The sequence below is a fragment of the Etheostoma cragini genome, chromosome 3 (genome assembly GCF_013103735.1).
Source record: "Etheostoma cragini isolate CJK2018 chromosome 3, CSU_Ecrag_1.0, whole genome shotgun sequence".
In the NCBI taxonomy this organism is placed as follows: domain Eukaryota; kingdom Metazoa; phylum Chordata; class Actinopteri; order Perciformes; family Percidae; genus Etheostoma; species Etheostoma cragini.
The window spans coordinates 24433760-24448304 of NC_048409.1; the positions used below are offsets into that span (position 1 = coordinate 24433760).

General features: G+C 41.0%; 2 protein-coding genes across 2 annotated transcripts in view; both read right to left on the reverse strand.

Annotated features, from left to right (window-relative positions):
* Positions 1 to 250: 250 nt before the first annotated feature.
* crk (v-crk avian sarcoma virus CT10 oncogene homolog) lies at positions 251 to 6692 on the reverse strand. The gene is made up of 3 exons (XM_034866748.1): positions 6141 to 6692; positions 4590 to 5176; positions 251 to 632 (listed from the first exon to the last, which is right to left on the reverse strand). The coding sequence occupies exons 1-3, from the start codon at positions 6358 to 6360 to the stop codon at positions 495 to 497; spliced, it is 945 nt and encodes a 314-aa protein (XP_034722639.1). The 5' UTR covers positions 6361 to 6692; the 3' UTR covers positions 251 to 494.
* Positions 6693 to 11872: 5180 nt separating this feature from the next.
* lrrc75a (leucine rich repeat containing 75A) overlaps positions 11873 to 14545 on the reverse strand; it is a 39343-nt gene continuing 36670 nt past the window's right edge. The window contains exon 5 of the mRNA XM_034866735.1: positions 11873 to 14458. Coding sequence (XP_034722626.1) covers positions 13844 to 14458 — 615 coding nt within the window. The 3' untranslated portion in view covers positions 11873 to 13843. The remainder of the gene's footprint in view (positions 14459 to 14545) is intronic.

Genomic DNA, 14545 nt, shown 5'->3' on the forward strand with positions numbered 1-14545 from the left:
ACACTGCTGTAACCATGGTGACGGATGAAGACGAGGATGAAAAATGAGACAGCACTGGGTAGAGTTAACTACTGGCTCCAACACAGGAAGAGGAAGTGGTTGAGCTCTGCTGCGAGGAGTCTCCTGAGGAGTGAGCGTTGATAACGTGTCCACGGCAGGGACATGACGAGGGGAGAATCTTAAGGGTGTTGCCACATCCATAGAACAGGAGATACAGTTTCTAGTTTGACTGTAGCGTATATGACCCTTTTTTAAGTTTGTCAGGTGGTGGTGAAGGGTTGGCATGATTATTCAGAGGGGTAGAAATGGAGGGTGTGTGGGATACAAGGGCGTGTTTGTTTTGTTCTCAGTGATTCTCTGAAACTGTACTTGGGTCAAAGCTGCAGCAGACGTGAGGGGAGCAGGTGATCGTGTGGAATAAGTTGGAAGGGAGGCAGGGAGGGGTGAGGAAGGGTCTAATACTAGTGTCCAGGTTGCGGCCTGGCTGTCCACTCTCAGCTGAGTTCATCCTCGGCGTTGTGCTGGTCCAGCAGTTTGACGTGTGTGAAGGGAAAGTGGCCACGTTTGCCTTTACATTCACCCTCCCACTGGCCGTTCACATTTATTTTGGTCACCTTCACCATATCGCCCACCTGGGGAGGGAGGGGGAGAGACCAAAAGGAGTGAGAGAGTTCAGCAGCAAGGAGTCATTATGTGACAGTTGAAAGGACAATATTTCTTATGATCACTAGAAAATAATAAAAATACTGATAACCCTGTATCCTCTCGAATCCACTGTATTGTATCCACTGCAGAAATGCCAAATATCCACCGGTTACAGTTCCAAAGATATGAGGATTTTCCTTTTGCTTTTATATCACTGACTATGTTTAGGACTGTTGGATCTTGGATTCTGGGAATTTGTGCTAGGCATTTTCACACATTTCTTTTCTTTAGTCTCTATAGACTAAATGACTAGCAGATACGCAAAACTGTAATAAAAAATAAATCTCCAAAACACTAAACATTAGTTGAAGCCATACTGACAGGTGCAAGCAAGTACGATTAAATTTGGTCAGGGAGAGCAGGGGTTGTGCCTGTGTGACTGGAACTGAGCAAACAAGGACTAACAGACAGTTCCAAAGTTCACGTTAATGTGTGCGACGACTAGATAGTCAAGGGTTAAAGTGGCGTGCGCACGCTTGAAGCTTACACTCCGACACTCCTCCAGGGCACATAGTATCAGTTTGATGACCCGTTACCAGCCAAGACAATCTTCCTTGTGTTAAATCAATGTGTAACTGACAGCATCGACTCAATCAAGGATTTTTTCCTGTTGCTGAGGCAGTTTTAGTATTCTTTTTTGCACCTAATGCAGCTGAACAGTGCACACTTCAAAGTAGATAAGCAATTAGGTATGTTCGACAGTTAAATGGCTCTGCATTTCCTTTAATGGGTTCTTTTAGTATTTAGTATAATCCAAATTGTTTTGTACGCAACACTAATTTTCATTATAGACTAATCTGCAGTCTTTGGGATTAGTCATTTGTTGAAGATGAACATGTTTATAAAAATATAAAATTATTCTTAAAAACAAGTTCTGGTCATCCATAACCATTTTAGGTTTTATTATTTTGAGTTTTAAAAAAGGAAAAATGAAAGAGTTGCATTCAGAACATTGTATATTAAATATATACAAATATATATAAAAAAAAAAGCCTTTGCATGCTGCAAAGGGACGCAGGTTGGACTTACACCTGCGGCTGTTGCATCGAGGACTGAGCCTCTGTATGTGGGCGCGCTCTACCAGGTTTCTACCCAGGCACCCGCTTAAGAATATTCTTAAAAGTTGGTCATTTGTAACAATCTATGTTTTGCATTTACATTTTTGTTGTAAATTTCTAAATCCTCTAGGACTTAAAATAAGATATAAAAAGATATTGATTATGTAGTTTTGTATACGTCCTAGGTATGGCAATTCATAAGTCACAGGACTGATCAATGGGCTGTATATAAGGAAAATGGAAACAGAAACCACATCAGACACCATCCTAAAGAAGGCGAGATAGCCCGAAACGTTTGAATAAAGCATGGTGTACTGGAGAGAAGAGTGTGCAATTGTTTTCATTTTGATCTCTTTGGTCTCTAACAGTCCAAAACCCAAACATATTTAATTTGCTATCTGACAGAGAATAACAACTATTCACATTTGAGAACCTGAAGCCAGAAAATATTTGGCCTCTTTTCTTCAAACATGACTTTGAAAATTACAACAGTCTCAACTCACAAGTAACCAGTGACTCTGCTTGATGCTTTGCTGTAGCTTGTGGATATCATTAATTTAAACTGCTGGCTGCTGTTCGTTTGTGTGTTTTGTAGGTCACATTGTGTTAGAAAACTGTTTTTTTAACAAAGCAAAAATTGGTGTTTTCCACAAAAAGGTGTCCCCAAAGCACAGTGAAGAAAGGATGAGCAAAGGATTAGCAATGGCTCTGTACAGCAAGTATTGATGCATTCAAAATGTCCTTAGGATTGACTAGGCATCTCTAGGCATTACATTTAGGATTCTTTAAATAGAGGTGCCGATGTGTCTACATAGTGAAAAGCACGAAGACTTTCTCATTATTATGTAACAGGTCACAGCCATTTGAATACTAGTCCCAGCCAACCCACTGTAAGGTGTTGGTGCCATTTTGGCTCCCTATAGTATAGAGGGCAAAATACCATAAAAACCATTAAGATGCAAATCAATACAGCACAACCTTAAGCTATGGCCTCTAAATTACCACAAAGTTAAAGCAACACGTCTTTGAGAAAGTTCGTCCAAAAAGTGAACAGTATAAGCCTCAGTCTTTTGGTAACTGATTAACCGTTTAGGTCAATTTCAAAGCAACAATGCCAAACGTAACCTTGTTCCAGCTCCTTAAATGTACTTCCTTTCTCTGGTTATTATGATTGCATACTGAATGTCTCGGGACTGTTGGTTGGAAACAAATTGTGGCTCAAAGACTTCACCCTTAGAAAGACTTCACTTTAGGAAAGTGTGATGGATATTTTTTTCCCACATTTTTGTGACATTTCATAATACAAACAATCGTTAATCAAGAAAATAATCTGCAGATTCATCACTAATGATTGATCGTCGCCTCCTACTTTGTTCCTGGGCTATGGAAGTGGATTGATTAAAATTGCACAAGTGTTATAAGCTCCAACGCCTGTATCATTATCAACTATATGCATGGACTGGAATCTTCACAAAGACTGAAAACAGAGCTTTAGTCCAATGGCCTATAACCACTGCCACAGCTTTATGGTGCTGAAATGTTTTGTGTCTCAAAACTTCAAAAACAAGAAACCGCAATATAGCCACAAGCGGCAATTCACGGGTTCAAACCTTTTTTCTCAATAGCAACTTCAAAGTAATTTCACACATGTGTTCCAACGTCGTTATAAAACATATATTTGAACCCTAATTAATACATATAACCACATGAAACAGGGATTCAGCGTTATGGACTTTGCAGTGTTATTAAGACGACAGATGCGGCAAGGACAAACACAATATAATTAAACCAATGCATGATATAAGTTAGCTAATTTACCACAGGTAAGGAGTAAACTTCACAATCAGAGGGGTTTTTTTAAGACAAGGAGACAATGAAACATGAGCTAATTATTAACTGTCCAGTGCCACCTTGCTGAGTCACTACTAGCCAACTGGAGTAGAGGAAACACGCAGCCTCACATGTCTAAGCCAGACAAGTCCTCCACAGGTGGGAGTGCCAGAAACCAACTCCTACACAGGATCAACTGGTCATATATGACTGAGCAAAGTGAAACTAAACAATTGTTATTCTGGCTGACAAATGAGCTGGAGAAAGAAATCAACCAGCAGCAGACTTGGGGCACAGATTTGAGGAGTCGAAGGATGGATCTGTAATTTGTGTCTTACTAGTATATAGTATATATATCTTACTATAGTCCAGCAGGGCAGGAGAGACAAGAGCATACACCGACTAGTCTGCACCCGGGTCCCACTCCTGGCTCAGCTTGACTCCTGGCTTCACAGAGACCAGAGGAAATGGTCCTGTTCCCAAACACAAACTATTTCCTTCCCCCAACGACCTGCTCCATGGGAGCCCCGCTCTCGCTTCCGGACAGTTTAAAAGCCCAGCCCCCGTGGGCAAGGAGCAAAGCTTAATGGCAGTTTTCATATTGGGGCACCATAATATGTTAAAATTATCTCTTTCTACTCCAGAGATGAAGCCAATGAGCTAATAAAAATGTTGTGCAGACTTTATGTAAATGTTTATTTACTGTCACTGGACTGGTTGCTGCAGAAGAGATATTAAATGAACAGCTTTAGAAAATACAGAGAGATCTGACAGTGCACTTTCTGACCTTGATGATTTCTATTCACCCTGCTCAACATATACTATGTTTTGTAGTAAAGGAAAAAGAAAGCAAAAGAATGTGAGCTCAGCCTTGACAGGCTTAAAGGGCTGGTCCTACATCCTTCTTCACGAACTGTCTCCTTTCCTCTAGCACAAGTTAAGTTGATGCATAGAGTCAGGAAAAAAAACACCACACACAAACACGTCCATATTTACCTCTAAGGCCAGGGCAGTCTTGTCGTAGGCATTAGGCACCCTCTTCTGTATGGCCCTGGCATAGACAGGTCCATTCTGAAGATTTGGGAGGGGGGTGGGCTGGGCGTACTGGCTGGGGTCTCCCAGTAACGGAGGGCCGGACTGTGCTGCAGAGCCATCAGAGTTCCCTAGCATTCCCATTCCTCCCGGCGGCCCCCCGGGAACGCCGGGCCCTGCCACCGAACTCGGAGACGCTGGTCTGTACTTCTCCACGTATGGCACTGGGATCATCCCCGCCCGGCCTTCAGAGTTCTGGGCGTTCCACCACTGCTCCTCTGGCTTCTCCAGAACTCTGAGAATATCGCCCTTCCTAAATGGGAGATCCTCCTCGTCATTGCCGGGAAAATCGAAAAGTGCTCGGACATACTCGTCTTCCAGGCGAGGGGGGGGACCACCGGGGCCGATGCTGATGAAGGACGTGTGTTTGGACTTGTTAATGGGCTCTATTAAGGTGGTGGTGTCCAAGTAGTGGATTTTGTAGAACTCTAGCAAAGCAGGGAGAGCGTCAAACTCCTGATCACCGATACGAAACCTCGGATGAGCCAAAACTGTTGAAAATGAGAGAGGATGGAAGAGGCGTCAGAATAGTATTTATAGCCAAGCAAGTAACACAAGAAACTTGCCTAGGTGGTTGGTGCATATATAGACATAATAAAAGGAAATGAACAATTCATAATAAAAGGACAGGATAAACTTAACAAATATGTACAATATAACTGTCTAACTATGAGAAAAGAAGGCTGTATGGTTTAGTGCAGGATGTGCAACAATGTTGAGGGAGCGTGTGCAAAAGTTCAGAATATTTAGCATGTGCAACGGTCCGGTTTAAGTCCAGGAAGAAAAAATATATATATAATTTCTTATTCAACTCATTACTTGCTCTTGCATGTTCAAATCTGGAAGATATGAAGCATATCTATTTATGTAACTGAGCATGATGGTGGTGCTTTCCAGAGTGACCAGGAAGGATTTTTGTTTCCTTATTTTGCATTTCTTTCCTCTGTTATATTTGTTTTGTTTCTTTCAATGAAAGCCCTGTGTAGTTTTGAAAAAGCATGATATACGCCAAATATTCGTCTGGAATGCCGAGACAGGAAAACCCTAGCAGAGGCAGGGGACAACGACTGGTCAAAGTCTATTAAAACCTGGCATTATGACAGACTTTTGAACATGTAAAACTCTCTGTGTGTCATTGTCAACTGAAAAATTAGGCTCATTTTAAAGGGTGTATTATAATAACAAAAACGTGCACCAATCTCTGATTTACTCAACCAATGTATTGTGTACCATCTAGTGAGTTGTCTGTCCAAGGACTCGTGCAAGGTCTGAAACTATTGCAATGTAACAACCCAACATTCAATTGACACATGTTTTAATGTGTCTGGCCTGCCGTATTCTCATTACAAGAGAGTGGAAAGGCAATATTGCGCACCTCTGGTGCAAGTCATGCAAGAATAGTCACATCAGCATCTCCATAATACCGAGGCCCTCCAAACCACTCTGTTATCTTACCTGGACCGGATTGTCGGTTGTTGCTGATGCTGTTAATTATGTAATGCGAGACTTTGGAGTTCTCAGATACCGAGAGCACGTAGTCACCGGGGCTGGTGATGGAGTCCCGGACCAGAAACACGCCGTGCCTCTGCCCCTGCAACAGAGACACAGCCTCCTGCCTGCTTAACCGACCCCAGTACCAGCTACCACGGTCCTCAGCGTCAAAATTTCCGGCCATGATAACCACTCCAAAGCCGAGGCTTCACCGGGCCTTCCCTTCTCTCCCTCCCGTTATCCACAAGCAAAGCCTTCAACTCATACAAAAACTTTAGCGCCTAGAGCACGTTTAGTAAACAGGCGACATCCGCAGCTGGCCGTCTGGACATCAATTTGCCGCTATAGAACCACAACTTCGAAATAAAAAGGACTCTTATTCGGTTTATGAGCGGAATTAAGCTCTAATAACCATACAATCCGTTTAAACGACAGAATTTCAGCTACAATCCAGCAACCGATGACAACTAACTTCAAAAACTGAAATGGCGGATACGGGAAAACAAAAAAAGACACCTCTCACCGGATGTGACGTAGAAATGATGTGTGCACCAGACGCACCAGTGCCAAGTTAGTCAGAATCTAAGAAAGTAAAAACTATCAAAATAAAACCATTTAGCGCGGAACAATATGATATTGCAAATCACACACGCTTTTAATTATCAGAAAAAGTCTAAATACAAGAACGCCATTTGGCGATTATTATGTTATAAACTTGGCGTCGCTTACTAAATAGTTAGTTGTATATTTTCTTTTTTTAAAGTGACACATTTTGCAAGCTCTAATTTTGAAGTAAACTGCTCTTCCAGTTCATGATAACTCAGTTAACTTGATGGCCCCTGTCCTTTATGATGGTGGGTTGCTGTCAAACCGAAAGTTCTGCCCCAACAACAAAGGTGGTGAGGCAGCGCAGTCAAATACATTTCCAATTGTGCCCCCACAAGCATTAAGAAGATCTCAAAAATATGTCTAACCCATTTAACACGGTAAAGAGCGGCTTGGTTGCAAATTGTAAGCTTGGCCACTAGATGTCAGCAAAATACTATTAGAAATCCTTAATCATTTCAACCTCCATATGCTATGTAATGGCTGAATGTTGTGGTCTAATATCCAAGACAACCAACATAACCTTGGTCCTAAATAAATTATGGATTGACTTTAAAAATAGAAAATGATTGGTCCTACCTTATTATAGTTGCAGACAGAAACCAAGGCACCACTGAACTGAAACTATTATCATTCTATGTTCAGATTTTGTAGTTGTAATGTATCAAATTTTGAGATCAGCTGGTCTTGTGGGGCAAAAAGGGTAATGCATGCAACCAGAAAAGTGGTTTTAGTGGTACTGAGTAACCTAATTAATTATTTATTAATACATTTTGGATTATTGCATGACATAAAACATCCTGGGTTGCTGCTGTTGTGTTTTATTGTTCTACAATGTAAGGTCAGTGTCTAAATATAATAGTTTAAATGTGCTTGTCTCAAGAGAATGCTATGTGGGGATAGCCCCATGCTTGCAATGTCAAGGGAGTGTGGGAGAACAACAACAGGACTACATGACACGCCCAAAGCCTTTTGGATGCCATAAATGTGATGCCATGTAGGGCTGATTGCCTGTTGCCTCACTGCAATCTGCAGTTTGCTAAGTACTGTTGCTTAGCATTTCTCCCGCCATTTGCTCATTATTGGCAGATGTTTGTGTTAAGCGTAAAGTGGTCACATGTTTAAAGCCTGCCTTTTAAGGAAAAACTTTACACCTCTGTGTCCCCCTCAGCACAATATTGTTATAAACCAACCACTGTTAATAAAAAAAATAAAGTAATAAAAGAATTGCCGATTTAACCATTAAGTGGTTCTATACGAAGAAATGGTTACTGGCTAGCGGACAAACAAGCTTTCATGATCTCAAGCATCTTTTTGAAAGGATTACCATACATCAAAGCAGCAGGACAACTCAGTTAAATGCCATAGTTACTATATGCCTTTCTTATCACTTTACAACACCCTTTGTAATTGAGTTTGAAGTTGTAAATGATAGCTTTGTTTATTTTTAGGATATAGCTGACACCTATATATATTTGCTGTGGATGACAGATCTTGATCAGTCATAATATTCAATCACAAAAGTAAGAAAATGCAGGATTTGTTTTTGCATCATAGAATTTATTGGGATTCATGGCAAAACAGAAAATGACATTGCAATTCCATCTGTAAATTAATGCAAAAGGCATTCTTTGCAATAGATCACCTTGATAAAGTGGCATGAAAATTAAAGAGCCATGTAAGCTTTAGGTAAAGGGTGACAGAAGAATATACTGTATAGAGAATAATACAGGGGTATACTGTATATTGAGAAATATATATTAAAGAAAGACTCATGAAGAGAGAGAAGACTCAAGATACTCTGCCTTCAGATTCATACTACCATGTTTCTTTTTACATTTCACAATATATCAGCAGTCTAAACACAACGTTAAACGTTACGTTTTACTCTAACATATTAAAGGACATGGAGTGATGAGCAGAGAGAGTTTTCAGTCATTGTGCCTGACCTTTGTACAAAGGGCCAATGGTGAAACAAACACACAGACCATTCTGGGAGAGAACACCACAGAACAATAGACTAGTGGCTAAAATCTGAATTACACATCTCTATATTCAAGCATTGTTCAGGCAAGTTAGTCCGTTAGTTTGTGCTGTAAACACACTTTTTTTCTTGTTAGGGTGGATGACTTTTGAAAAGATTTCAAGAGATGATGTACATGCATTCTTGTGTGTAATCTAGTTATAGGCAGATCGATTTGTGTCCCTTCGAGTTTTGCTACTTTTTGGAAAATATGGAATGTACTAGGCCCTATATTTAGGCTACTACACTCTGTTATAATACATGCATGTTTGACAGCTAGTGCTGCCCGCCCCACAAAACATCTCTACAATTCATTACCAGTAATGCTAAGAATAAGTCAAGTCAAGTCAAATTTATTTATAACGGCTATTAAAAAACAACCACATTGACCAAAGTGCAGTACAGACCAGAGGAGGTAGCTAAATCACAAAAAGGACATAAACACGTAGGCTATTGAAAACAGCTCATAGGCACAAATGAACAGCTCATAGGCACACTAAAACAGAGATCAGCCACAACAGATGGATTCGCTGTAGTGAATTAAAGTGTGTTTTGAACCTGGACTTAAAAGAGCCAACAGAGGGCACAGATCTGATAAAGTGGGGAAAGCTGTTTCACAGTCTAGGGCCCACAAAAGTAAAGGCGTGTGTCAGGAGCGTGGCTGCGGCATTCTGAACCAATCGCGGTCAGGACAGGAAAGACATAATATACAGTATAAATAAAGTTGCAGTATTCCAAGCGAGAGGATATAAAGGTGTGGATGGCCTGCTCTAGATCTTTGAACGAGAGAAACAGCTTGATCTTAAAGTTGGAAGAAACTGGCTTTTACCACTAATCATGTAGAAGTTTACATCAATAAAGATTAAATATTCATTTGAATGATTGATTCAGCATCCCACTTGTATGTAGATAGGCTATTTTAGCTCAATATGATGTTACAGAATTGTCACTGACCAACAATCTGGGGTTCTTTTTAAGAGGAAAGTAGGACACGTCCCATTTCGTAAGAATGGCTTATTTGATCTCGTTCAGTGAGTAGCTGCCAGGCTGTCTCAATGCAAGTCACTTGTTGACGTCCTCTATCAAGACAACTATTCCTGTTCATTCGCTATTTTTCACCAACATTTTGAGCAACTGCACCGCCGTATCAGGCACCGTAGCAGGCACCGTAGCAGGCTACCCTATGATAACAGCAAGGGCGTGGGCAGTATGAGTGGGAAAAGTTGCTAAAGCTTTAGCACTCGGTACGTTTGACAGGCTGACTCGGTACATACCAGACGTAGTCGTTCAAACGTTTGTTTGTTAAATTTTTCCCATCACTAGTGGAATATGATCAAAATGCCGAATTGGTTCAGTTAATGGCTTCCAATCAGCTTATGATCAAACTACACTGAATCCTTCCTATCAAAGGTGGATGACACTGAGGAACAAAAGGTTTCCAATTAAAAGCCCACATACATGTTGACGTCTAAGTCTAATTCCAGTTTTTATCTCTTAGCTTTGATTTTCAGTGACTTTAACATAAAAGCAGACAAGTTCATAGCTTGTGAACATTACAAACCATAGTTATCCTGAGAATAGAAACTATAAGCTTCTGCAAATTTATGTTATATATAATTCCAAACAATTTTTTTATCATTTGGAATAAAGATGTAATTCTTTCATTTGTTTGTTCAAGAGTTCTTGTTGAAGTCAAATGCAGCGAGTCAGTTTGAACATGAGCATCGGGTCTAACCACTGACTGTTTACTTTATGTGAAGCCAGTGATCCACACTGACCAAATTGTTGATGGTATGCAAAAATGTACATCACAATCTGATCTCACTATACAGCAATCAACAGTCGACATCCTGGCTTTAATTGCTAAAAATCAAGGTAATCTTTTTCTGTGTCATTCACTGTAAACATAAACTGAGGCATGCCATTTAGACGGTCAATACATCTTCTGACCTAAATGATCAGTCGTGCTGCTGACTTTGTAGTCATTTCTGCACAAATTCTGACATTGTTGTATCCATGAAAAACGATTTCACTTTTTTCCGCCGGATGTCCATCACCTTGCACTTTTTGGTATTGGACATTTAAACTTCGGTCAATTTATGAGGACTATGGTTAACTGCTAAGATCTCTGCACTTAATGCTGCCCATGACAATTGTGACTGGTTTAAAGACATGCCAGTAAACCAGTACACGTTTTTCTCCCATCCCATAATGTCGTGTGAACTCACCAGACCCTCCTCCACAGCGCAGGGGAGAAAGGTCTGGCAATGCGAGACTAATGTGTTTGGATGATGATGCCAGTGACGATGCACTCAGCTGACCTGCCCACTACTGTTCAGCCTCACAACCCATCTGCCTCTCTGTTTAAAGGGATCATTGCACTGAGCTGTTTGTAAAAATTGATTTTGCAAAGGTAGCTTAAAGGGAAGTTTCTCTTTGTAATTGGCTTTAAGTGGAATGCCAATGAATTTAGTTTAAGTTCTCACAATTCCCTCACACAGATAAACAAATACAATACTCTGTAGGTTAAAACAGGCTGTGACTTTAAGTGGACTTAAGTGTTTTTTTCTGGGCAACATTGAATATTACTGTAATATTATCATGTGAATATAGAAACATGTATTATAAAACAGGGGGTACTTTTTCAGTTGTTATGGCAAATTGCTAATTTTGCTGTGAAGTCACTGGATTACTATTAGAAATACACTGGATTGGACACCCAGATAGCCCAGTTGGTAGAGCAGGTGCCCAGATATAGAGGTTACTCCTTAACGCAGCGGACCTGGGTTCAACTCCAACCTGCAGCCCTTTGCTGCATGTCATTACCACTCTCTCTCTGCTTTCAAGTCTTCTGTTGTCCTATCAAAATAAAGGCTGAAAATGCCCCAAAAAATAATCTAGAAATGTATTGGATAACCTTTAAATGATTGCTTGCCCTGCTTTTAGTGGCTCTGCTAAATGAAAATGTGAATACAAATCCAATCATTTTAATGACACCATGCCGTACTTGCAAGTCAGCTTTTCAAATAAAATCAACCCACAGAAGGTTATTTATGCAAGGTATTTAAAATTCTCTTTCCATTTAATTTAAGTTTCTAGAGATTGTTTATGCTTATCAGAATATGGTTTCAATAAAAGCTTTCAGACAGAAAACAGCTTTGCATGTGATTGTTTGGGAACCGACTGTTATTCCGTGGAGTACATACAGTATCTCTGCCAATGCTATGCAAAGTCCTAATCCTTTCAGAGGTACTATATCCTGCCAGCTGAAAGACAGCGTCTTTTGGTTGAATTCTGCATAAATTAGCAACAAATGCCGTATTGAGGGGCACTCCAACAATTTAGTATTACAAATCCATAAAGTTTTTATGGATGCAGGATTTAAGGATTTTAAGGATTTGCAGCAAGCTACAACCCAGGACTTTACTGGCTTCTTGAACACTGAAAAGTCTATGTGAGAGATGTGTAGCCAAACATGCTTGTCTGTATAACATTTTCCTAATGATATGTTGCAACTGCAAGCATCAGAATGCCACTAAAGGCCTTCATTTGTTATGCCACACATGCTAACAGTTCCAAAGGTGAATGTATTGGCGCCTGAGGCACCTGTCTGGGGAAAATTTTGAATACATTAATTCATTCTTTACTGTTCTATGATGGTTTATTCTATATGTTAGTATTCTTCTCCTTTCCATTTCAATACAACCTTTCTACAGAGTCCCTTTTCATAATATGAAAAATTAAAAGTCTGGTTTACCTTTTACCTAGCTTTAAAGCATTATTAATGTACATAAACACAGCTTGAACTATCCCAGACCACAAAAGTAACATAGTGGTATTCCTTGTTAAATAGCTAATCTATCATTTAAACAATTTCCCAAGCACACCCAAAAATAGTTGGTTTTATTAAACTTTGCATGGCTTATAAGTGACACATGGAATGGACAGCACAGGCCTGGTGAGAGCTACATACTTCAAAAAGATATATTTGTTTTAACCCAGCAGACACGTGAATGTGATCAGCTGCGGCCTATATATAAACACAGCGCTGTAAGCATGTGGCGCACACTAGTTTAAAGGACCGTGAAACCTGACCTGGATTATGAGAAAAATGCTACGAAATATTTCAACTTGATACCCCAGCACTTTGCTTTAGGACACATGGCAATAATTAGCACATCTAGCCACTGTAAAGCAAGTCCTTGTCCTTCCAAAACCGTCTTCTTTTCAGTAACTTTTTTCTTTTGGTTTCAGCTGACTAATTTCATCTTCAGAGCACTTCTCTTCCACTAACGCATGGTGCATCTGTTGATATTTGAAGGAGCAACTGATTTCCACAAAGCAGTCGGCTTGACTCTTGCTTTCCATCTGTCTTCTGATCCATCTGGCTAGCCGTGGACGCATGTGGGAGGGAAACATTTTATACATTACCACGTCTAGTTTTTGGCAAACACATTTTTCAAAAGGTTTAAGGGCCCTGACTAGTTTGTGAGATCTCAGTTTTAATATTTTCTTTTCTCTCTTTTTTTTTTTTTTTTTTTAAATCTTTCAACAACACTCTTAACCAGTTACGGAACGTGTCACAGGCACATAGGTATCACCAGGGTTACCAGGAGGAAAGGACCTGAATAAAAATAAAATAATACTCTATATATAAAAGCCTCATGTGATATAATTATTCTGTCTATTCTATGCAATAGCGTCCTTAATATATTCATACTTTAAAAACAAATGGTTATGATAAAACGCACGTCCTGTTGGGGATTGTCTTCTCAAGTTACAGTCACAGAGAGTCACCTGGGTTCAACTGTCACTCTGCCAGTATCTGATTGCTCTGGTGGCTGGTCACAAATCAGATCCGTGGATGGAGTATCCAGTGGCATGATCATATGGATTACATCCTTCCCACAATGCAGCATGTCTGACCTCGAGCTCACTCGGTTATCCTCTGCAGGAGACAAAGTCTTCTCTTGCCTCCTTCCACACAGGACTCGACACAGGAGGGGGAACATAAGCAGAGCAGGGCAGAGAGCAGCAATCAGGTCAATTGGTCTGATTGGTCTGTCACCTCATCTAAGTCGACTTCCTCCATTGTCATTGGCTCAACTGCTGCATAGGAGTGTTGCGACTGGCTGGAGCGGGACCGGTGAGAGGAGGGGCTCTGTGTGTCGTCGTCATCATCATCATCGTCTGCCATCGCTGCCTTCCTCCCCGGCCGAGGCTCTTTCCTCTGCGCCTCCTTCTCCGACTCCTCCCCTCTCCAGCCCATCCTTCTCCCCACTTTCCTCTGCTCCTCCACTGTCCACATGCTCTCATCTTCGTCCTCCTTCCCCTGTGCCTCCCTGTCAAAGTCCAGCAGCTCCTCCATCATCTCCTCTATCTCCATCTCTCCATTCAGCTCGTCCTCCACCTCCGACCGGAGCTCGCCCATGCTCTCAGTTCGGTTGTCGTCTGCCTCCTCCTCTTCCTCGAGCCCCCTCAGCCTCTCGGGGGGGTCGCTGGCTTGACTCTCTCCAAACTCCAGGATAGTGGGCAGGTTTCCCTGCTTGGGACAACGCTTCCTCAGGCTGACCAGGAAGGGCTGCGGCAGGGAAAAGATGTCCACATTGTTGCCCAGGTCAATCCATGTCACGCTAGGGAAACTGCCGGGATCCTAGGGTCGAGAATATCAACAAACTGAATAAAAATATTATCATCATCATCATCCTCATCATATCGTTTTATTTATTTATATGTACTG